Genomic DNA, 25,118 nt, shown 5'->3' on the forward strand with positions numbered 1-25,118 from the left:
TGTTTCTATCTCTGTACAACAGTTGGTTGCATGTTATTTTGCATCGTGTATGTATTTATGCATGTTTCTCCCAGCTTTCCTATTTAATGGGAACCTTTTCAAGGGCAAATGCTATTAATATGTCTTCTGTTTCATTTGTTAACTTTCCACAGTACAGTTAAAATAGAAGCTAGGCTGATACAGCAGTAAAGACCACAAGCTTCTGTGTTTCTGAGTACTAAGACTTTCATCTTTCTTTCTTTACGATTATTTTAATCAAGAGTTTGAGGTTGTCAGGCATCATTTTTTTTTCAACCCAACTTTTTACTTTTATTGTTCCCTCTACCAGAACCAAGAAAGAAAGATTATATTTGTGTATAGTTCTGGTCAAGATACCTTCGGTAGGACATATAATGGAAAGAGGAAATAGCAACTAAAATGACTAAGGGAAAACAGAATCTACAAGAAGAGTACAGACGCAAACCCCAAAGGCTCTTAATATTAAAAATGTGGAGGCTAAAAAAGAATATGTGACTATTATCTATGGAATTACAAAAGTTACACACAGGGAAATGCAGATGTACATTAAATGTTGGAACTCTGAGATTTCATATTCAAAAGTAAATTTCTCATAACTAGAATTACTTTAGACTTCACAAAAGAGCTAGTAAATTTGATACAGGCTGAAAGACATAAATGAATACTCAACAGAATTAGATATACACATGGCCGATAAGTTTCTACAATGGACTGGTTCCTTCAAGAACTAAGATGTTATGGGAAGATCCCTTAGCTTTGGACAGACTAGTCTAGGAGGATAAATATGCCATTCTATAGCATAGCACTTAGTGACCATGTCAGATGCAGACTATTGGGCTAGAGGGACCACAAGACAGACCCATCTCTTATGGCATCACAGGAAAGATGTGTATTAGTTAAAAAAAATAAGTAAAATGAGAATTAAAGTAAAACAAGAGTGAAACATTTAACATATATGATCAAGAACATTTAACATGAGTTTTTTATGCAATAAATAAGTTTGCCTTTTAGCATAGGGAACCCTTTCCATAAATCTGCTTTAGAAGTCAGGTCTCTAGTATGCGTTAGAAAAGCTTTTGTTAAAACTGAAGTATATTGATAAAGTGATTTAATATAGTTTGAAACAAGCTGCAGCACTCTAGCTGGGCCCTCTGAAACCTTGTGTTAGAGAAACATCTATATAGCATTATAGGAAACATTTACTGTAATTTGCCATCAATCTTTAAAAATAATACTGTTAAGCTCCCAACAATGTTGTCTTTGTTAGTACATTACTACTATTTTATTCATGTGGTTTGTTGTGCTTATATGAATTATTCCCAATTCTACCACAATGTCCTGGGCTCTAATATCCTTTAAGTAAAAGATACTGAAACTATGGGTTGACTCAAAGGGCAGCTGAGTGCATTTTAATATCCATATGTCCTATGAACCAATATTGCAGAAGCACAAAATTATACTGTAAGACTGTGTTCCATCTGAATGCACAATGATTACCTGGGTGGGGCTGGTGCAGTTCTTTAGTGTGGTACCTCAAAATGAATCTTTACCTACTGACTGGGTCTGTGAAATAAATATCTGTGAAACTCGAAGTAAATTTAAAATTCAACCTGTTATTCAAAGTTCACAACTGCCATTGCATAAAGTGTTCCAATGTATCCATGCTACAGGTAAAACAAAACAAAGCGGGGGGGGGGGAAGCAAAATATATACCCCTGCCTCCTGATAGGTCCACAATGACAGGTGGTTGTAAAAGGTACAATTTGTACTGTCATTTAATTTTCAATTCCCAAGGGTACGTGTGTGTGTATGTGTATGTGTGTGTGTGTTTTGCTTTGCAGAAGAGGGAGAGTGCTTGCTGAATAGAGATCTTTGGTGTGAAATACAAAATTTCCAAAGTACTCTTAGGGAAGGGATATAATTTGAACTGCATGCATTGAGATTTTTAATCAAGATAGTTGTTACTTAAACAACTGGCTTTGAGAAAAGAATTTAAAAAAAAAGGAAAGAAAAGGCCCAAAGAAGGGTGCTAAGCTAACAGTAAGGGGAAACTGGATCCTAATCTTATATCTGCCCGTAGTTATGTCTATTGTGCAAGGCAAGTCACTTAGCCTGCTTGTGTTTTCCTTTTCAACTATAAAACGGGGGTAACAATAGTTGCCACAGCATAAAACTGTTATGTGGATAAAAGATATTAAAGTTTTTTGAAATTGTAAATGTTCTCTAAGTGCAGGCTGTTATTGTTACATACACGTCAAAAATCCAAACTTATAAGGCAGAAAACTGGGAATTAATTATTTGAATTACAGCAGAATTCTCTGAAAGGGCTTTACATGGCAAATGTGGTTTACAAACTTTATAGACATACATTTTAACCACTTTACAGAAGCATATCCCTTTTGCAAAGATAGGCCCACTTTTACTTGGATTGGCTCATTGTTCTTTCTTAACTGCAGAATTCAAATTCACTGACTCATAACGCATACAGCTGGAAGGGACCTTAGAAATAAGTTAGTCCTACTGAGGTCACCCCATGTTTGTCAAAGCCTTAGCAGCTGCTAAGAGAATGAAGGGCAGAGAAAGAAAAGGGGAAGGGAGTGGGAGGTTTGGCAGGAATCTTCGCCTGCCCTCATCTTATCTGGAGAAACTTGGCTTTTATCTGTTTTATATTTAAATTTGTAATTTCTGAGTAAGACTTAATTTGCAAAAAGGGTTTCACTACCCACTAGCTTCCCCTCCCTGCCCCAAAAAGGATTAAAAGCTAACTCCCTTATTTTTCAGGTGAGAAACTGGAGCCCAGAGAGGTGAAGCTATAGTCATTATTTGGTCTTGGTTAAAGCATCTTCACGACAGGCTATAAATTTTGTCATATCAATCAGCTGTATGTTGTTTACACGGTCATATATTCAGCAGACACTGACTAGAAAAATGTCATTTTTTTTCCAACTTTGTGGAGATAGATATTGTAGGATGAATTTAAAAGAAATGCCACTTTCCCCCAAGGCCAGCCTTTTGCAAAATTGTAAAGGAGATAAAGGCTGCCTTTAGTATCCTTTAGTTCTCTCTCTCCCCACCCACCTTTCTTTGTTCCCAGTGTTCTATTTTGGCATCCAACCTGCAGGAATTCAGTACCCTCGACTACCCAATAAATTTCATCTAGATTGCTACAGACAATGTTGGACTTTACCTGAGCCCTATGCTCCTGGAAAAAAAATGTTGGTTAAGAAATTCTCCCAACCTTTTGTTTTCTAAAATTCTCCCACCCTTTTTTTTTCCTGGGAAATGGCTTACTACAACCAAACAAACACCAAACACACACACACACACACACACACACACACCTTATAGGATTTATTAGATAATGCTCTCTGTCCATTCTTCCACACGACTCCCATGAGCCTCGCCTGTGACTCCTTTGTTTACCCATGACAAGGCCAAACACAGACCTTTCCCCTGTTACCTGGACCTGCTGAAAGACCAGATACAGACCCTCAAATTTCCCCTTCTTTGTCTCATAAATAATTAGCTGAGATTAGAGCTATTTGTTCCCCTGAAAGTAGCTAGACACAGAGAAAAATATTTCCTGTTCAACTGACTGAGGCTTCCTCTTATTGCAGTACAATCTCACCTGCAAATTATCCCACATTTAATTTATCTGCTCTTCCCTATAAAAGACTAAGGCAAAGTCTCCCTATTGCAATAACCTGTATAAAATCAATTTCTTTACTTGTTCAGTTTTTGTCTTTGACACTTCCTTATTGAAAACCTCTTTATCAATTTGTACATTTAGTTTGCGTTACATTATTATTTCAATAATAGATGAAAAAATATAAAATGTGGAACTAGGCATCCTCTGTTCTAGACCCAGTTTTCTCTGTGTGATCTCAACCCTTCTGAATCTCATTTTATTCGTGTCTAAATAAGGATGTTGGATTTGATAATCTTTAAGATTTTAACATTTTATATTTATTGATAAATTACCTTGTAGTTAATTTTAATTTTATTTATGGATGCTACATGACTCAGGTCTAGGCATATTTTATTTGTTCATATCCCCTGCTTTGTTTAAAGTAGTAGTTACATAATGTTTACTGGTTAAATAGAAAGAGTTATGACTAGTTTGTAAGTTTCTAAGGTAGTTAGGGGCTATTTTGGTATGATGCCTTCAAATTCTGTGTTTATTGAACAATGGCAACTTAGATTTTTCTGGTAGATTCTAGCATGTGGTTCAGACTTATGTCTTCTTTTCAAAATTTTAGAGTGTTCTTAAAAATTTTAGCATATTAAATGTCTATAATCAAGTACTCATTTTTCTTCCATTTGGATAACTAAGTGGTGAGAAAACTCTTCTATCTCCTAATGAGAAGCAGATACGTATATAGGATGATTATTAATGGGAAACCAATTTTAGTAGAATTTGATTTTTTAAAAGTGCCATTCTACTTATCCGTCATCATCTGATGATGGTGATGATAATTTAAAAATAATAGATGTCAAATTGGTAAGTAAAGAGAGACCAAATTTTGGAGAGAGAAAACATTTAAATCCCAACAAGGCCATAATTTACAGAAAAGTTGATACCAGTTTGAAAGCAGGATCTTTCAAGTACCTAATATAATAGAATGTCAATGGAGTTCAAAAAAAACTCAGGGGGCTGGGCATGGCAGCTCATGCCTGTAATCCTATTAGGTTGGGAGACTGAGGCAGGAGGATTGCTTGGGGCCAGGAGTTTGAGACCAGCCTGGGCAACATAGCAAGATCCCAACTCTACAAACAATAAAAAAAAATCAGCTAGGCATGGTAGTGTGTGCCTGTAGTCCCAGCTACGTGGGAGGCTGAGGCAGGAGGATCGCTTGAGCCCAGGAGTCTGAGGTTGCAGTGAGCTATGATGATACCACTGCACTCTGGCCCGGGTGACAGAGGAAGACCCTGTCTCAAAAACAAACAAACAAACAAATAAATAAATAAATAAAACAAAAAACAAAAAAGGCAATTTTTCAATCTTTTGGCCCAATAATAATTACTGCTAAATTAAACATGACAGGGACTGTGCCATATACTTTACATCCATTTTCTCATTCATTACTCGCTACAACTGTATGAGACAGGTACTATTATTATCATCCTTGTGTTACAGATGGGGACACTGGTTCAGCAAGGTTGTGTCAATTACTTGAGGTCAGAGAGCCAGTAAATGACACAGTCAGTATTTGAAGCCAGGTCTGTCTGATTTTAGAGTCCAGGCTCTTAGCCACAGTGCTATAATACCCAATCTTCTAGGACAGTAAAGAAAACAATGTAGAAAGAATGGCCTGGTGGTCAGTTTAATATTTTAGTGCATACAACAAGATAGGCTTCTAGAACTGTATTTATGGGGTGCATGTTATCTAGGAAATCATAAAAGGATACGGCTGACCATTTGAAAATTTCCTTATACTGTATTACACCTACTATAAGGTTTGGTTTAGTATACATATGGCATTATAAAAGATAAGCTATGTTTTTGTTTGGTAAGTAATATATGCAGTGAAGACCTAATAGCAGAACTATGATATGCAGTTATAGTTAAGGTTTTGTTCAGGCCTTCATAAAAAGTCAGTTTAAGCTAACAACTTGATATATGAAGAATCAACCCATAACAATTTTTCTTAATAAAGTATTAAATTAAAATTGGTTTGCTCTGTTTGTTATTATAATTGAGCAGAAATTTAAAACATTTTTCATTTATGGAAATTGTCACAAATCATTAAAAATATAGGTGAATAGTATTTCTCTAAAATCTGTCATGAGTAGACTGTGGAGCTTTGCTTTCATTGTGTAAAATGTCTTTTTTGGTCTTCAGAGACATTTCATGTGTGGATGTCAGTACCGTGTAAAAGTTAAGTGACTAGGCTCTGGAATCAGACCATCAGTTTCTAACTCTGTGACCTTGAGAAAGTTACTTAACCTCTCTGTTCCTCTGTTTCTCATTTGGAAAATGGCGACTATAATATTACCATCATGATATAATTCATGTAAAGTGTCTGGGATGATTCTTGGCACATGGTAATTGTTTAATAAATGTAGCCATCATCATCAGCCTACTTTACATAAAGGAATCACAAGAGATCTGAATTAGAATATAAAATTAATATACTCTGATGACAACTATATGATGACCTTCTGCTGTCTTGTATGTTTCATTTTCTTCAGACAGATAATTCTGATTTTTAGTGCAAATGGCAAGAAATCCTAGGCAGATAATACCAAATAGTGGCTCTTATACCTTCAGATATAAAGGAATTAATAAATAGTAGGAGAGAAGCTAAGGAAGAAAAGAAAGATAAGGGAGATAAGGAAGAAAAATCTGAGAGCAAAGGGTGACAGACCCTTTCCTCTGCCACATCTGGCCCCTGTACTCCCCTCAGTTCCTCTCAGCATTCACAATGAAACTGCTGGGATAGATTGATCTAGGATAGAGACAAGTATTTTCAAACGAGGATGTAAAGCAAACTGCATTGTAAGTTGAAAACTAGAATAAATCATATTTTCCTGAACTCTAAGTATTACTTTTTACTGAAGCATGGGTTAAAGCAAAGTTACTTTTATGAAAGCAAACAAAAACTGAGCCAAACCAAACCAAACCCACAAACAACCCCCACAAATGAATTAAAAACACAATGAAAAGACTAGTAACCCAAACAACTACTATATAAAATAAAATACATATTTGCAACGAATGAACCAAAATAAAACTGTCTTACCACCCCTACAAAATTGTGAGCTTCCTGAGGGTAGGGTTTCGATCATTCATTCGTTTATTCATTTTTGATCTCCTAAAGTTACTCAGGATAGTGCTGGCTATACATTTTTTTTCTCAATTTCTACTATTTGAATTAACTTCTTGAAATTTTACATGGTCAAGTCTCTCTGTACTGAATCCTATTCCAAGAAAAATCAAAATAAAAACTTCCAGCTATTTTCAATGCCTGTATATTAAGACTAAGACTAAGATGATTCAATGTGAATAAGATATTGGGAGTGCTGGTACTGTGACATTTATTGTCAGTAAGGCAGGTAATTCAAGCTCACGTTGATTAAATTTAACAAGTCAGGACTCAAAGTGATTTTTCCTTTCCCCCAACTAGGAAGAATTCATGTTCCCCAACTAGAAAAAAAATTCATGTTATCCCACTTTGACATAAACAGTCACCTTTACACTAAGCAGAAAAGGTTTTCTTATTATAAACAGAAAAATATTTCCATATATCCTTTGTAAAATGTTATACATAAATGCTGGGCTTGGACACAGAGAACTTAATCAAAATCCTACATTGCTTTAGGGTAGTTATATGTGAAATGCAATTTCCATTGTATTGAAGCCTCCATCCTGCAAATATTTATCTATTTTCAAAACTGCCAACATATTTGAAAAGTTTAATTGGTTTATACTCAAGGCACTGGAGAAAAGAAAAAATTGCTTTCAAAACACATTTACATGTATTTATTCTGTCCACGCAGAGTACTTCTTTCAAGTGATCATGAAATTTAATGTGAAGTGAAACCATCTCAGATATGGTCCTAATGACCAAATTAGAAGAAGAGTAATCAATAATCAATCAATCATTTTGATCACTGTACCTTTTTTTTCTGATTTATCGGAAACTTTTCCTCCAATTGGAGAGTAAGTAGTATCCATGGACTCGGTCCCTCTGTTCCCTTTGCTAACTCCATTTGCATAGAGCTCTCCTTCAACTGGTTGCAACTGCCAAGTCAGGCCGAACAAATGTACTGCTGCAAGAAAACAAGCCATACATTAACTTATTCCAGACTCACTGAGAAAGTCTCCAAATCATCTATCCCTTTGCACCTAGAAAATGTCTTGACCAGTTTTCTGTTAGTTAGGCCAAGCAACTAGCAGTTTTTACCTACATCATACTGGTAGCTACTTCTATGCTACAACATACATACAAGTACTAACGTTTGCTAAAATAGCTATTGTTAAACAGTAGCTGTTGTTAAAAGTAAGACTAAAGCCATCCCAGTGACAGGATTAGAAGTTGGAGTATTATTAATAGTTAACCAATTATAGTGGGATAGGACTCAGCTCCTCAGTTCTGTAACCCCTTCTCTTCCATTTCCCTTAGTCATGTAACTCTAGTTTGCATGTGGAAACTACTGCAGGGTAATGGTGGACAGGCTATCATGAGAACATGGAAGACCTTCTCTATGGCTCTGATTCAATTCAGTTCGGCAAATATTTCCTGAATGCCTACTGTGCATAAGGCCCTATGATAGCTGCTGCAGGTGTTAAAACCTAGATGCCTATTAAGGTGGGATTTGGTAAACACAAGTATAAAATAATATTATGCAGGATAATTGACATAAGACAGGTTCAAACTGCTATCAGAAGATTTGAAAGTACTCAGTATTGGTCAATGTGCAGGAAGATGGGTATTCTCATATATGCTTGATGAGAGTATAAAAATACAGTGACCTTTTTGGAGGGCAAAATTCAAAATTTGGCTTATCCTTTGAGCCAAAAATTCAACTTCTATGAATTAACTATGAATGTTACCAAACTACAAGACTGTCCACTGTAACATTTGAAAATAATGTTAGAAAGTTATGACCAATCTAAATATTCATCAAGAGGAGATTAATCAAATAACTGATGAGATAGTAAATAATACAAGATTATGTGGTTATTAAAAATCATGTTGCAGGCTGGGTATGGTGGCTCAAGCCTGTAATCCAAGCACTCTGGGAGGTTGAGACGGGAGGATCAATTGAGCCCAGACATTTAAGACTAGCCTGAGCAAGACCAAGACCCTGTCTCTACAAAAAATAGAAAGATCAGCCAGGCATGGTGGCATGTGCCTGTAGTCCTAGCTACTCGGGATGCTGAGGCAGGAGGATCACTTGAGCCCAATAGTTTGAGGTTAAAGTGAGATATGATGAGGCCACCGTATTCTAGCCTGGTGACAGAGTGAGACTCTGTCTCAAAAAAAAAAAAAAAAATCATGTTGTAGAAGACCATGCAACAGCATGGGAAATATTCATGATGTGTCAAATGAAAAATATCAGGCTACTAAACAGTATAAATAGCATGATCTGAAGTGTGTGTTTGTGTGCACATGTGTTCATATCCAGAGAGAAAGGTCTGGAAAGATATATAGCAACATATTAATGGTATAGGGAGCTTATGGAGAATTTTTATTTTCTCCTTTATGATATCTGTATTTTCCATATTTTTTATAATGGACATGTGTGATGCTTGCCATCTGGGAAAAAAGAAGCTTTCATTTTAAAAGAAATGATTTAAAGAAACAATGGATTAAAATTGGCTGGGCTGATCAAGGAGATTCTTTGAAGAGAAATTGCATAAATGGCATCTCGGGACTTAGCAACAAGCTCTGTGTGTGTTTGTGTGTGTGTATACACACACACACATTCATGTATGTGTACAGGTGTGCTGGGGAGGGCATAAGAAAAAGTGAGGGAAAGGGAGGACTCCAAAATGGTTAAGGTTTTGAGCCTGAGTAACTTAAACAATGGTGAAACCATTAATAGAGTCAGAGAATTCTTCACTTAGCCCAGCACTTGCACAAATAGTTTGTGCTAGATGTGTTTCATCGAATGATGACTGGTTGAACATATGAGGTGAGGCAGGGTGAGGATATGGGAGGAATATAATTAATTCAGTTTTGGGGATGCTGGGTTCCACGGACTGATGGGCAATCCAGATAGTGATGTTAACCACAGGAAGTTTGAACTTCTGGAGGAGTATTACAGCTGAGAAAAGACTGCAAAGTCATGTATACACAGAGGCGACAGTGAAGTTGTGAGAGTGAATAAGGTAAAGTCACTGAAGGGAAAGAATGTTAGGAGAGAACAGTGCCTAGACAACAAGCTGGAAAAAAACTCTTGTTTTCTCACTGCATTTTTCAATATCGACCAAATCCTACCAAAAGGCAAAAAAAAAGAAAAAATGAATCTGCTCATAAGCCATGTCATATCTTTCTTTGTGCCTCTAGGCAGACTGCTGAAAGGGGATAATTAGTATGTGTAACACTTATATACAGTATTTGAATTAGTGATCAAGAACAGAGAAGCTAGCCAGATAGCTTATTTAAAGATCATTCATCCACTTTTAGTTGGAGCTAAAGGGATTTCTAACACCTACTTTCTAATTTATCCTTAAACTTTTAAGCATTTAATTGGTTTCTTTGGATTAAGGCCAGTGCACCCTGATGATTTTCTCTTGCAATTACTGGAAACAATTGCAACTCAAAGGCTAGTGGTTCTGATTAAGGTATGGTATGGCACATTAAAAGAGCTATACTTAGCCGGGCGCGGTGGCTCACGCCTGTAATCCTAGCCCTCTGGGAGGCCGAGGCGGGCGGATCGCTCGAGGTCAGGAGTTCAAGACCAGCCTGAGTGAGACCCCGTCTCTACTAAAAATAGAAAGAAATTATCTGGCCAACTAAAAATATATATAGAAAAAATTAGCTGGGCATGGTGGCGCATGCCTGTAGTCCCAGCTACTCGGGAGGCTGAGGCAGTAGGATCGCTTAAGCCCAGGAGTCTGAGGTTGCTGTGAGCTAGGCTGACGCCACGGCACTCACTCTAGCCCGGGCAACAAAGTGAGACTTTGTCTCAAAAAAAAAAAAAAAAAAAAAAAAGCTATACTTAGTGACATCTTTGAGATTTCCTTGTCAAAGGACTTGAAGTTTGGTTTAACATACTTAACATACTTGTCCCAATTAAAGGTGTTTATCAGTTTTATAGAAAATTTGGTCTACTGTGCCCCCCAAATAATTTGAATATGGTGAATAATATAAGCTATATTGAAAATCTGTTTCATTCCCTTGGTTCAATTACTTTTGTGAAATTAAATGGGCCATATGTAACAAAAGGCATAGTTCTCATTTCGAAGACCAAGGGGGCTATTTTACATACTTTATTTAAGCCAGTTTCCTGAGGGCGCTTGAAAACGAGAGAAACTGCACGTAGTGAGATTCACTTCAAAATATATAAGGCAAAGATTAATTTTTCACCATCAAATGAAAAGGACTTCTTCCAGCCAATCAAGACAGATAAAGAGGCATGGGCACATTTAGTAGAAAACTCTTTGAGTACAAAGAAGCCTTATAATTTTTTGAATTTACTGTATCTTTCCTAGGTAACAAGCTGTTTGGAATGTATAGTTGTATGAATATATAATAAAAGGTAAACACATGCTATAGACCACAGGTACCATGGCAAGGCTACTGGCCTTTTCTTTCTTCTAAACTGAACTTCCACATGCTGAGTTGTGAAAGGAAGCCAAAATGTTCATTTATGTGCAGGATAGACTGCAGTCACTAAACAACTTCAGTGTTCAAGTTTTATTAGAAATAAATAATATTTTATTCATACTAAGACCAGTAAGTAAAATTATGTTGACCTTTAGGATATACCAATACACCACTAGAAAGATATAATAGTACTTCTTGTATGAGGATGTATTTATTGATTTATTCAACAAATATTTTCAAAGCATGTGCTGGGCATATTGGAAATGTTGGGGATACAGGCAAAAGTAATATTAAAAATATTTAACAGCCAGGACAGCATAGGTACTGGCCAACCAAAGTGGATATCAGACATAAAAAACAAATGTAGTCCATCCAGCACATGCTGGCTGCCTTGGATACAGGATAAAGATACAGCATCCTTAGCTTCTAGTGGATTCTCATCCAGATCTATGCTATGTGTTTAGATCCACACTCTTCAGGCAAGTCCCTCAAACACAAGTATAGACATTAGGAGCCAACTGGCTAGAATTAAGGGTATAACTAGTGATGAAAAAACAGGGCAATGTTAAGTTATATTCATATATTGATTCAACAAATATTTTTGAGTGCCTGCTTTGTGCCAGGCAAAAAATTTTTCTAAGTTTATAACACTGAGCACAATAGAAAAATCTCTACTCTCCCAGAACTTATATGGGAGGGTGGTGGGTTAAGACAGGCCAAGAAAAAATATATGATATAAAATATAAAATAGAATATAACTTATGGAAACAAAGAAACAAATAAGATGATAATGTCAGGTAGTTGTAAGTACTATGAAGAAAAAAAAAATTGGTAAGGGTGGTCAGAGAAGGCCTCTTGGAGGAGGTGATGCTTGAACCAAGATCAGAATGTGGTGGAGCCATTGTGAATATCTGGTGAAAGAACCTTCCAGGCAGATGAGACAGAAATTACAAAATCCCTGAAGTTTCTCTTGGAGTCTGTGAGGAACACTAAGAAGCTTTGTGGGAGCTCAATCAGGAAGACAAGGAGTGGTGGGAAAACTCATACACTTGAGGACTGGGCCTATAATCCTGTTATCTCAGTGCTCTAACCAACTTCACAAACTGGTCACCAACAAACAAGAAGTGAATAGAAAGCAGTAACACTACTATCTAACTAGAATATATATCTCCAAATGAGCACTTCTGGTTAATGTAGATGTAATATAACTATTGCTGACCCCAAGCAAGGTCAAAGTTATTGTTCTTCAAGACATATATAAAAAATATACATTCTCAATGAGTAGAGATGGATACTACTCAGATCTCTCAGGGAGTACCAAGCCCATTATTTGCATTTCACTGAAATTCAATGGCCAGACAGAATATGTATGCCTAATCAGATATTGCAGGAGTAATGTCTTCTCAGCTGGTTAAGAATGGCAGTCCCTAATGCTCTTTTAACAAATGTCCCCTGGTGCTAAGCCCTGTACATTTTATAATTATTATCCTTCTTGTTTTATCCAATTGCAAAGAGCTATATTTTGAAATTATAAGTTCATCACAAAGGTAAGGTAACAAATGGATTATCTTGCTGTCCCCAATAGCCAAACTCAATCAAGCACCTTGGATCTCAAGGCAGGCTGACTCCATGAACAGAAGCTCTTTTTAACTTGTACGTTTCTACAGAAACCTCCAAGTCTCTCTGCAGTTATCTCTTTGAATTCTGTTAGGATGCTGGATATTTTTTTTCTCTTAAGTAAGACTGGTGGTCTCTATTAATATTTACAACTGATAATTCTTCCCTGTTCCACTCCCCTTCAAGAGGCAAATATTCACTCATAAAAAAGAGACCACAGGAATGCTTTAGAAGTAAATGTCAGAAATCCATGCTGAATGACTTAGGCCTGTATCATCCAATATGGTAGCCAGTCATCACATGTGTCTGCTGTGCACTTGAAATGTGGCTAGCCAGAGTTGAAGACTTAGTATGAAAGAATGTAAAATATCACATTAATAATTTTATATTGATTGCACATTGAAATAATACATTAGATTAAATAATTTTTCATTTAATTTAGTTTCACCTGTTTTTTTTTTACTTTTTAAATATGGCCACCATTAAATTTTAAATTACATATGTGGTTTGCATTATATTTCTATTGAACAGTGATAATCTTGACTATCTAGAACATTTCATAAAGAGATATGATGTTTCTATTTTAGCACCCTATCATAGAGTCTACTATACTATATTGAAGATATCTGTATACATGTCTACCTCATCATTATTAAGCACTCAAAAGGCAGGAATCATACCTTCTTCATTTTTATGTCCCTGGTACCTAACTCAGTGCTTGATAGTCAGGAAGTACTCCATTTATACACTGCTGATAGGAGTTTAAAGTGGTAAAGTGACTTTGGAAGGCAATTTGAATATTTATTACAATTTAAATTGAGAATGTTCTTTGACCAAGGAATTCTACGTTTAGGAGTCTGTAGTAAAGAAATAATCACATATGTGCATAAAGGGGCATGTACAAGGAAATTTACTACAGTATTTCTAATATATTGACTTTGTTAATTTAGTAAAAAAAAAGAGCCAGAGCAACCAATATATCCATCTATGGGAGACTGGTACACCCATGCTATGAAATCCTATGTAAGAATTGAAAGACTGATACTGAGAAATTGTCAGATTGAAGGAAATTGAGAAGACAGGACAAATAAGTGCAATATGGGATCCTGGAACAGAAAAGACAGTGAAAAAACTGGAGAAATCTGAATTAAACTCTAAGTTTAGCATCATATCAATGTTATTTTTTTAGTTTTAGTAATTGTACTATAGTTATGCAAGATGTTAACATTGGGAAAAGCTCAGTGACAGAAATACAGGGATTCTGTGCTACATTTGCAACTTTTTGTAAGTATAAAATTATTTCAAAATAAAAAGCCAAAAGACAAAAAGGACTGATCTAGTGATATGCTGGAGCCGCCTTACACTGGTTTATAAGAGCCAACTGTGCGCATCTCTTCCCAATTCCACCTCCAGTGACTTCATGTTGGCAGTTGAAATCAGCCATGGTGGGTGTATTTACACTCCAGGAATCAGCAAATCCTGCAAATCAGGGCTTTTTAGCCCAGAGAGCTGGTTGTTAAACATTTATCAGCACATACTGGATGACCTATACATATTGATGTGAAAAGAGTGCTAAAATCTGTATTGAGAAAGTATAGAACAATGCATATTCCATGATCCTGTTTAAGTAGAAAATGTGTGTGTGTGTGTATGTGTATGTGTGTGTGTGTGTGTGTGTGTGTGTAAATGCACAGAAAGAGAACTGAAAGGATGCATACCAAACTGTTGATCTTTAAAGTGGGGAGCTGTGGGAACTGAAAGGGTACTTCGACATTTTCATAGTATTGTTAGGATCTTTTACAATGATAATGTATTCATGTATTATTATACAATTTTTAAAATACTAGGTGCTTAACCAACCTTTGTTAAACTGAATGGATAGTTGCATTGTTTTATTCCATCTGTTTTATTGCTGTTTTCTGTCTAAAATAGAGCTTTCCTAAACATTCTTAAGCAAAAGAACCATCCAGCAATTAAATATAAGTAATCCTAAAATACATAAAACATAAAACAGAACTCATTTGATTGAAACAGATTAGGGGTCCAAAAGCTCTAAAGAAAATGGTTTGAAATTGAGTGGCCTAAAAAATTACCCTTTAAAAATCTGAATAAGGAAAATTTAGGTGTTGGGAAGAATTCTTTTTGGGTATTTAAATTTATTGGAATATTTTTCTAGTGCTAGTGTCAGGAGATAGGATTGCTTCTCATGTTATTCTGTATCTTTTGATGTTTTGTATCCACTCTCCTATTTGAATTCATTTAATAACAGAGTAAATAGGTTTTGCTAATAAATATACAAGTGAACCTCGAAATTACAAGATTTTAAAGGCAAATATAACTTTGCTTTCAAGTAATTCATTTTGTACCTTAAAATGCACACATGTTCAGCTAAGGATGTTATATTTATTGGTTGCAAGAATTTTTGCTATTATGTTCTAGTTATAATAAATCTATTTAGAAAGTTTAAAATCTATCTCACAGATAAAGTCCTGAGCATTATGGATGATGTCACGTTTCAAATCATGCCAACACAAAAGCATGTGATATTTTTCAAGATAATTTATTTTCCCTTTCTGTCAGTATTTTTTTCCCATCAGTTCCCTTACATATCTTGCTTCATGTTCCTTCAGGCTAGGGACTGCGCTGGCTTTTGTACTTTACTTCCAAAGCTTGTCAAAGCTACAGATCTACTTGTGTGTTGGACTGTCCCCTTCCTGAAAAATATACCAAGTACATTACTCAGATGGTGACCCCTGATGACTTCAGGCTTTCAACTTAACTCCTATGGGAAGCAATCTCACCAGACCGATACATCAGTGGCCACAATGCGAGACGAGATGCTTCTGCAATAAGGAATATCACTGCAAAAATAAAAGCTACATGAATTAAAGGCAGTGACTGCTAACATTACAGAAACCAGGTTATCTTTCCATCTTAAAATAAATCTCATTTTTATTACATTAAATATCAAATTGGTATATGAGTGAACTATAGCCCTTTTATAAATTACCTTTGGATCTGAGTTTTAGCCTGGTAATAACCAGATTGCATGCAGGATTGAAAACTATTAGTTTTCAAAGAAGCATTTTTCAAGAATAAAGGAAGTAATGCATGTTTATTTATGGCACCTTACTATTGCCTCAGCAGTTTCATTCAAGTTTTCTTTCTTTTCCTAGGGTTATACATATACATTTTCTACTAAAAATATTATCTGTGCTTCAACTACATCATGAACACAAATAAAACATACTTAAATGTTCCTTTTCTAAGCAATTTGAATGTAGTCAATATGGCTTTGAGATCCCTTTCAAACATTTTTGAAAGCCTAAAAAGCTGTTGTGCCACGTTTGGGTAAGATTTCCTTAGAAAGAAAAAAAATCACTAATTAAAAAAAGAAAGAAAGTGAAAGGCAGTTTAACGTGAACAGTTTTACATAACACATTTTGCAAGTCTGCCATAATGAAATAGTAAAATTAAATGCCAATTAAGAAAAGATTGAGATGGTACAACAGAGGCAATGAGCACACCTTTTTTGTTGCCCCACATGTTGGAATACCTGCATTTCCTCTCCTAAATGAAATGAATTATTCTCTACTGTAGTAAGCTTTCTTTTTGCCTTACTATGATCTCAGTTTTATCCAATACCCAGGCTAGAAAAGATTCTATCAAAGTAATAAATCATTTTAATATCCCAGTTCTATATTATATTATCTTAAAACTTTCATTTACTATGTATTTTATATTTTCTATTCCAAGGGTACAGCAATATTTATAAATAACATGTCTATTTGGGTACCTTATCACAGGTTTAATATATGATCTCCATTTGCAGTTGCATAACGGGCCCATCTGTGTATTCCTTATCAGACAGACACAATTATTTAGTGGTTTCATCTCAAGTCACAGCACCAATAAGTGCTCTCCATAACTCAAATTTTATTTATTTTTATATTATTATTTGCTTTGTGGAGTCAGGAGGAATAAACAGCATAATGATGGGATAAATTAAAAAAAACAGCTTAATGAATAATGTAGCAAAAATATCAATTCAGTCAGGAATCAGCACTTTTGATTCTTCTTTAAAATTTTCTTTTTCTTTCCCATTTTACTTCATTTTCTGCTCAACTAATTCTTTCTTTGGGGGTGGTCCAAGTCACTGCCTGTCACTTTTTCATTATCGATGATGAAGTCTCTCAGATTCCTAAATAGTTTCTTACCTTCTTTTCTGGTTTGAGTACTTATTGGTAACAGTATCCAGGTTCTTTTAAGAAGACCCAAATAAAACTGGTGACTATGGAGAGTAAGAAATAGACCTACACAGCTCTCTCTTCCTCTTACCCATTTTTCTGCATATATTTAAATTTTAAAAATAGAAATGTATTCATTGATTTATGCCTACAACCCCTGATACTCTGAAACTCACTTTTCTGATTTGGAATCATGCAGCCATAGCCATAGATACATGGTATCTGTCTTTATGCAAACTTGTAGATATTAAGATCTTAAAACCCCTCCGTTACCTGATTATTCATAGTTAACATTAAAGAACAGGGCTTATATGAGGCTGGAGAGGCAGGAGATATAATAGAGAAGACGGAAAACGAGTGGTAGAAAACTATAGAGTTTTCTTAGCTGCCTTATAAGATGTAATCAGATGGGGAGGTACAGAGAATGAAGTGGTAGATATTATAAGGACCAAGTTTGTTCTCGGTTTTCTGAGGTGACACCGTGACAGTGTTCTGACAGAGTCATCAATGTATGATCAAAATGGGGTTTATTCATGATTAGGATCCTCAAGCCTTCTTCTTTCATGAAATAATTGTTTTTTGGCTGATTACTATGTAGTAGACATTGTCCTAGGTGCTGAGGATACAAAAGTAACTGGTTACAAAAAACCTTGCCCTCTTAGAGCTTACACTATCTAAAGGGAGGTGGTTGTCAGGTGTTATAGCAAAGACCATGGAGCCAAGCTTCCGTGGTTAAAATCTCAACTCTGCTACTATCTAGTTCTGTGACTTTGAGCAAGTTACTTAATCTCTGTGTCTCTGTATTCTCACCATAAAATGTGCATAATAGTAGCATCTTCTCCATAAGGTTGCTGTGAGTACTAAAAGGGTCAGTGCATATAAGATACCTAGAAACATGCCTGGCACATACTAAATGCATAATAAATATTAGCCATTATTATTAAGCCTGGTTAATTTCCCCCTTAAGCTAACCTTTACAAAACCATCTTGGAAGAGGAGAAAGGTAGGTCATTTGCTCATTGAATCTTCTACTTTCCTGCCCTCGGAGAGGATTATGTAGTTGTGTTTCTCTGGAGAGAGTAATACAGAGGGACTCAAGTTTCTGAGAGAACTCCAGCTGTCATCTTCACATAGCCATATAGCAGAGTTTATAAAAAAGCTCACCTAATTCTAAATCCTTGACTTAATTAAGAGCAGACATTCATTTCTGTTCCTATCACCCATCAACATCCCCAAAAGCTGCTCATTTCCTTTCCTCCATCATCATGGCCAATAAGATCTAGAAGTTTTAGGTTTTGGGTTCCCTTGGTAAAAGGTTTTCAGAAATTAGAACCTAATATTTTTAAGATGTCATCATTTCTTAGTAGAATACACTTTTGACAAAGGTTAGCATAAAGCAGTTAGAGTCTCATTTTATGAAACATAACTGAGAATTCTTACATAGCCATATAGTGTGAAATGGGTCCTGAGAAAATTTTCAGCTGAGTTACCCAGCACAAATGTGCAATCCTGGGTGATGGATTCAACTCTAGTAAATTGATCTGTGCAGGTAAGGGAATTTGTCTTCAACATAATAAAATCATGGTATGTTAGAGCTTAAAAAGACCACAGACTAGTTGAATATAGTTTAGAAAGAAGGGTGGGGAGTAAACTTAAAGTGAAGAAATCTGGCAAACACTACCTTAGATGGGTGATCAAGGTTACCATCATCAATGACAGCATGTACATGATGGCATATATACTTGATGTAGCCTTGATGTGATGATAATGGCACCTCTGTGGTTTTCCTCTCCAAAACCTATAACTCCAGTATAAATATGGGAACAATAATGACAAAACCCCAAATTGAGAGACATTCTGTGAAAAACTTGACCAGTGCTACTCAAAACTGTCATGGTCATCTAGGGCAGGAAACTGTTACAGACCAGAGGAGGTTAGGGAAACATGACAATCAATATACTATCCTTTTCTCAATTGGAGCCTGGAACAGGAAAACAAACAAACAAACAAACAAAAAACAAAACATTGGGGAAAAACTGGTGATATCCAAATCAAGTGTCAAGTTCAGTTAATAGTAATTATCAATGTTGATTTCTTAGTTATGACAAATATACCATGGTGATACAGAGTGTTAACAATAGGTGAAACTAAATGAGGAGTATATGGGAATTCTTTGTACTGTCTTTGCATCATTTCTATAAATCTAAAAGTGTTCCAAAATTGCAAGCTTATTTTTTAAAGAAAACACCACAAACTATTTGGTTCAATCTCCTCATTTTATAGAAGAGGAAACTAAAACCTAGACAGAGGGCGTGCTTTGCCCTAGGACTCAGAGAACTGACTCTAGGACCCTACTTTTCTACCTTATTCCACCAAAACACACTGCTTCTGTCTTATTCAAGACCAAAAGAGGATATGATTCATTTCTTCTTTTCAATGACATTAGTACTAAAGTAATTTAGCTGGAAATAGGCTAATGAGGCCAATGTTACAGGTTAAATTTTTATGCCACCAGTTGCTTTTGCCTGAAAAAAATTTGCTCTTTGCCACAGACTGATTATTCGAACTAATTTTGTCCATCCATTTCAGGTAAGTTCATAGGAGAGAAATGGAAGCTCGCTTTAAAAAACTCTCCAATTCAAATAGATGTATATCAGTAAAATAATCTTTTTATAAAGATACTTAGATGATTTTATTGGATGACTGGGTCACATGTAACTGAAGTCAAATATACACTATATATTTTCCACTGGTTCTACAATCTCTTCTCTTTTTTACCTCAATCTCCTTAGCATTTCTGTTAAAACTGATCACTTTGTTGTCCAAAATCTTATTTTCTACTTTTGAAATAGGTTCGAGTTTCTCTTTAAAGGAAAGGTAGGAAGTTTACTCAACTTCATTTCATTCCTGAAAATGAGTCCACATTTTTTCTTAATGTTTCCTCAAATTCTTGCCATGATATTAGTAGACATGAGAAAAGAAAATAGCAGTCTCTCAGTTTTTATTACTTACCTATGGTTTAAAACTGTAATTTTGATTCTTTTTTATATAACATTAAAATATGCAGTTTATGTTAAAATTTTTAATATATAAAAATTCCTTATAAATCAATAAATGTCAACTGAACCCTCTAGTAGAAACATGGGCAAAAGATGTCAGTAGGCAATTCACAAAAGAAAAAATGCAAGTTAACAGTAACAATTTAAAATATTCAACCATAGTGACAATTTAAAAATCCAAGCTAGAGGAGTGATGTTAGCAAAATAGTGGAAAAGGAGTTTCCAGTGATCACCCTCTCACAGAAATATGAATTTGAACAACCATGAAAGCTCAAAAAGTCCTTCACAAGAGCTAAGGAACCCAGATGAGAGATTACAGGACCTGGGTGGAGTACAGAACTGAGAAAATTTGCATTGAAGAGGGTAGAAGGACAGTTTCACATTACCCATGTCATCCCTCCCCCAAGCCCATGCATCACAGTATGGAGAGAGATATCCTCCATGTGGGGGGAAGAAGAGTGAAGTGGGTATCCAACTTCACTGTGGACCCCAATACCATACTCACTCCAGCAAACCCTGTTGCCAGGCTGCTCCCCACTGACAAAGGCCACAGGCCTACTCCAATGACAGGGAAGCCCTCATGGCCTATGACTCCAGATGGTCCCCACAGACCCAGGCTCCAGGCCTGCCCCTGGGCTTGGCTAGCCCTGTGACTTCAGGCATCAGGGAAGTCCCCACAGACCCAGACTCCAGGCCCACCCATGCATCAGCCTGGATTGACCCTCCAGTGTGGCCACTGCAGACCTAGGTTCCAGGCCTATCCCAGCACCAAGCTGGCCCTCATGGCCCCAAGCTCCATGCCAGCCCCTGTGGCCTCAGACTCCAAGCTCTCCTGTGTACCCAGGCTCCAGGCTTGTACCACTGCCAGGTCATTCCTCATGGCCCCAGGCACCAATCTGACAACTGTGCACCTAAGCTCCAGGCCCACTCATCTACTGACCCAGGCACCAGGCCCACTGGTCCAAGTATTTCAGTAAGAAGCCTGCTTACAGACACTGCCAGCTGGCCCACACAGAATCCCTGGATGAGTGGACTAGTGAAGTGCTTTTCCTGCTGAAGCTAGTCTGTAAATACTGAAGGAGGTACCAATGCCATAGGATCATGAAAAATCAAGGAAGCATGACACCATCAAAGGAACAACATTAAGTACCTGTAAACAACTCTAAAGGAATGGAGATCTATGAACTGCCTGACAAAGAATTCAAACTAATCAACTTAAAGCAACTCAGTGAGCTATAAGAGAACACAGATAGACAACTAAATAAAGTCAGGAAAATAATACATAAGCAATATGAGAAACTCAACAAAGAGATAGAAACCATAAATAAGAACCAAACAGGAATTCTGGAGCTGAAAAACACAATGATTGAATTGAAAATTTCACAAAGAGCTTTAATAGCAGACTCAATCAAACAAAAGAAAGAATGAATGAGCTCAAAGACAGGTCATTTGAAATTACTCAGTAAGAGGAACAAAAAGAAAGACAAATGAAAAAGAGTGTAGAAAGCCTATGGGACACCATCAAGCAAACTAATATATGCATTATGGGAGTCCCAAAGGAACAAAGAATGAGAAAGAGGTAGAAAGCTTATTTAAAGAAATAATGACAGAAAATTCCCCAGATCTGGAGAGGAAAATGAACACCCAGATCCATAAAGCCCAATTAATTGCAAACAGATTAAACACAAAGAGAGGTACACTGAGACATACTATAATCAAATTCTTTGAAGTCAACAAAAAAGTATTTTGAAACCAGCAAGAGAAAAGAAAATCATATACAAGGGAATCTCCATAAGAATACCAGTGAATTTCTCAGCAAAAAGTACACAGGCTAGAAGAGAGTGGGATAATATATTTAAAGTATTAAGAGAAAAAAAAAACAAACCTGCCAACCAAAAATGTTATAACTGGCAAAGATTCCCTTCAGAAATTAGGAGAAATAAAGAATTTCTCATAAAAACAAAAGCTAAGGAAGTTCATCAGCACTAGACCTACCTTACAGGAATGCTAAAGGGGATTTTTCAAGTTAGAGATAAAAGATACTAACTAATAACAAAAAAGATATGAGAATATACAAAAGTATAAAATTCAGAGCTTGATTTGGCCATTTTACAATGTATACATATTTCAAAACAACATGTTATAAACAATAAATATACTCAATTTTTATTTGCCAATTAAATAAATGAATAAATTTTAAAAGAGAGGAAAATAAAATAAAATAAAATAAAATAAAATTTAGTGTGAAGGTAAGAATATAGCCAGTCTCTGACTTATAATGGTTCTTATGATTTTTTGACTTTCCAATGATGTGAAAGTGAGACACATTCAATAGAAAGCAATACAATACTCTCTTGTGATGCTGGGTGGTGGCTGTGAACTGAAACTCCAAGTCAGTCACGTGATCATGAGAATAAACAATCAATACCCTACAGTGTATTGTGTTGCCAGATGACTTTGCCCTACTGTAGGCTAACGTTAAGTGTTCTGAGCACATTTAAGGTTGGCTAGGCTAAGATATGATGTTCAGTAGGTCAGGTGTATTAAATGCATTTTGAACTTAGGATATTTTCAACTTATGATGGGTTTATTGGGACATAACTCCATCATAATTTAAGGAACATCTGTACAGTAAAATTTAGAATAATACTGTAACGACGGTACATAAATCACTTTTAACTCTAGTATAAAAGTAAAAAAGCAAAAGTATTAAAAATAACTATAGCTACAATAATTTATTAGTGGATACACAATATAAACAGATGTAAATTGTGACATCAATAATATAAAATGTAGGGAGAAGAAAAGTTAAATTTAAAAGTTTTGTATGTGGTTGAAGTTAAGTTGTTATCAACTTAAAATAGACTTTTATAAGATTTTTATGTAAGCCTCATGGTAACCACAAATAAAACAACCTGTATTAGATACACAAAAGATAAAAAAAAAGAAATTAAAGAAAACCATTATAAAAATCATAAAATCACAAAGGAAGACAGTAAGAGAAGAAAGGAACAAAGACACTACGAAACAGCAAATAAGTTACAAAATAGTGATAATAATTCCTTAACTATCAATAATTTGTAAATGGGTTAAATTCTTTAATCAAAAGACATATAGTGGCTGAATGGATAAGAAAAGATCCAACTATATATCCTGTCTATAAGAAGCTCACTTTAGCTTTATGAACACACACAAGCTGAAAGTGACAGGATGGGGAAAGATATTTCATGCAAATGGTAAGCAAAAGAAAGCAGGAATGGTTATACTTATATCAGACAAAACAGACTTCAAGACAAAATAGATTTTAAGTCAAGATATAGAAACAGCCTAGGTGTTCATCAACAAATAAATAGATAAAAGAAAATGTGATATCTATATCTATATCTATGTCTATCTATCTTTTTTTCTTTTCTTTTTTTTTTGAGACAGAGTCTCACTCTGTTGCCCAGGCTAGAGTGCCGTGGCATCAGCCTAGCTCACAGCAACCTCAAACTCCTGGGCTCAACTGATCCTCCTGCCTCAGCCTCCTTAGTAGCTGGGACTACAGGCATGCGCCACCATGCCTGGCTAATTTTTTCTATATATATTTTTAGTTGTTCAGCTAATTTCTTTCTATTTTTTTAGTAGAGACGGGGTCTCGCTCTTGCTCAGGCTGCTCTTGAACTCCTGAGTTCAAATGATCCATCTGTCTTGGCCTCCCAGAGTGCTAGGATTACAGGTGTGATCCACCATGCCCAGCCTATATATCTATCTTAGTCTATCCATATACACAATGGAATACATTAAAAAGAAGGAAATCTTATCATTTGCAAAAGCATGGATGAACCTGGAGGGTATTATGCTAATAATAACCCAGATACAGAAAAAGAAATAATACATGATCTCACGTGTATATGGAATTTAAAAGAGTCAAACTCAGAAGCAGATAGTAGAATGGTAGCTGGTAGGCACTGGGGGTGGGAGAAATGGGGAGATGGTGGTCAAAGGGTACAAAGTTTCAGTTGTGCAGGACGGATAAGTTTTGGGGATATAATGTATAGCATGGAGGCTATAGTTAATAATACTGTATTGCATACTTGAGATTTTCTGAGAGTACATCTTAAATGTCTTCATCACCAAAAAAAATGTGAGGGAGTTGGATATGTTAATTAGATTGCAGTAATCATTTCATAATGTATATGTGTATCAAAACATCACATTGTATACCTTAAATATATATAATTTTAATTTGTCATTTATACCTCAATAAGTCTGGAAGGAAAATGTAAGATAAAACACTGAAATACTCTTTTGCCTATCAAAATGGCTTCTTTTCTTTTTTACAAATGATGATGTCAAAGTTTTCAAGTGTTCAGAGAAATGAGCACCCTCACACACTACTAGTCATGTAAAGTTGCAAAATGTTTAGATAAATTGGCAACATACATCCAAAGTGTTGGAAATGTTTCAAAATATTTTTATCCAGAAATTCCATGTTTAGGAATTTATACTAAGAAAAGGATCTGAATAGATTTAAAATATTGATCTTCAATATATTGTATATAACAGCAAGATATTGAAAATTACTCAAATATGCAACAAATTGCATTGATTAAATCAATGACTATATCATTGTGTTGCCATTAAAAATGCTATAGAAAATATTTAATAATAGAGAAAAACAATCACAAAGCAGGTAATAAAACAGTATATAATATGAGCTCATTTACAGAGGTTGTTTAGTGTCATAAGTGAGGGCACAGGCACTTCTGTGTCAGACAGACCTGAAAAGTAATGGCTCTTCTATTTACTAGCTGTGCAATATGGGGCAAGCTCCTTAAACTCCCTGAGACTCAGTTCCCTCATATGTAAATTAGAAATAATACAGTAGTTCCTTCTTCTACATGGGGGATATGTTT

The 25,118-nt window shown here is 35.7% G+C and overlaps 1 protein-coding gene across 1 annotated transcript in view; it reads right to left on the reverse strand.

The window, feature by feature from the left end:
- TENM1 (teneurin transmembrane protein 1) overlaps positions 1 to 25,118 on the reverse strand; it is a 523,494-nt gene that overhangs the window by 254,312 nt on the left and 244,064 nt on the right. Inside the window, exon 6 of the mRNA XM_045538891.1 lies at positions 7,639 to 7,791. Coding sequence (XP_045394847.1) covers positions 7,639 to 7,791 — 153 coding nt within the window. The remainder of the gene's footprint in view (positions 1 to 7,638; positions 7,792 to 25,118) is intronic.

Source organism: Lemur catta, chromosome X (genome assembly GCF_020740605.2).
Source record: "Lemur catta isolate mLemCat1 chromosome X, mLemCat1.pri, whole genome shotgun sequence".
Taxonomy (NCBI): domain Eukaryota; kingdom Metazoa; phylum Chordata; class Mammalia; order Primates; family Lemuridae; genus Lemur; species Lemur catta.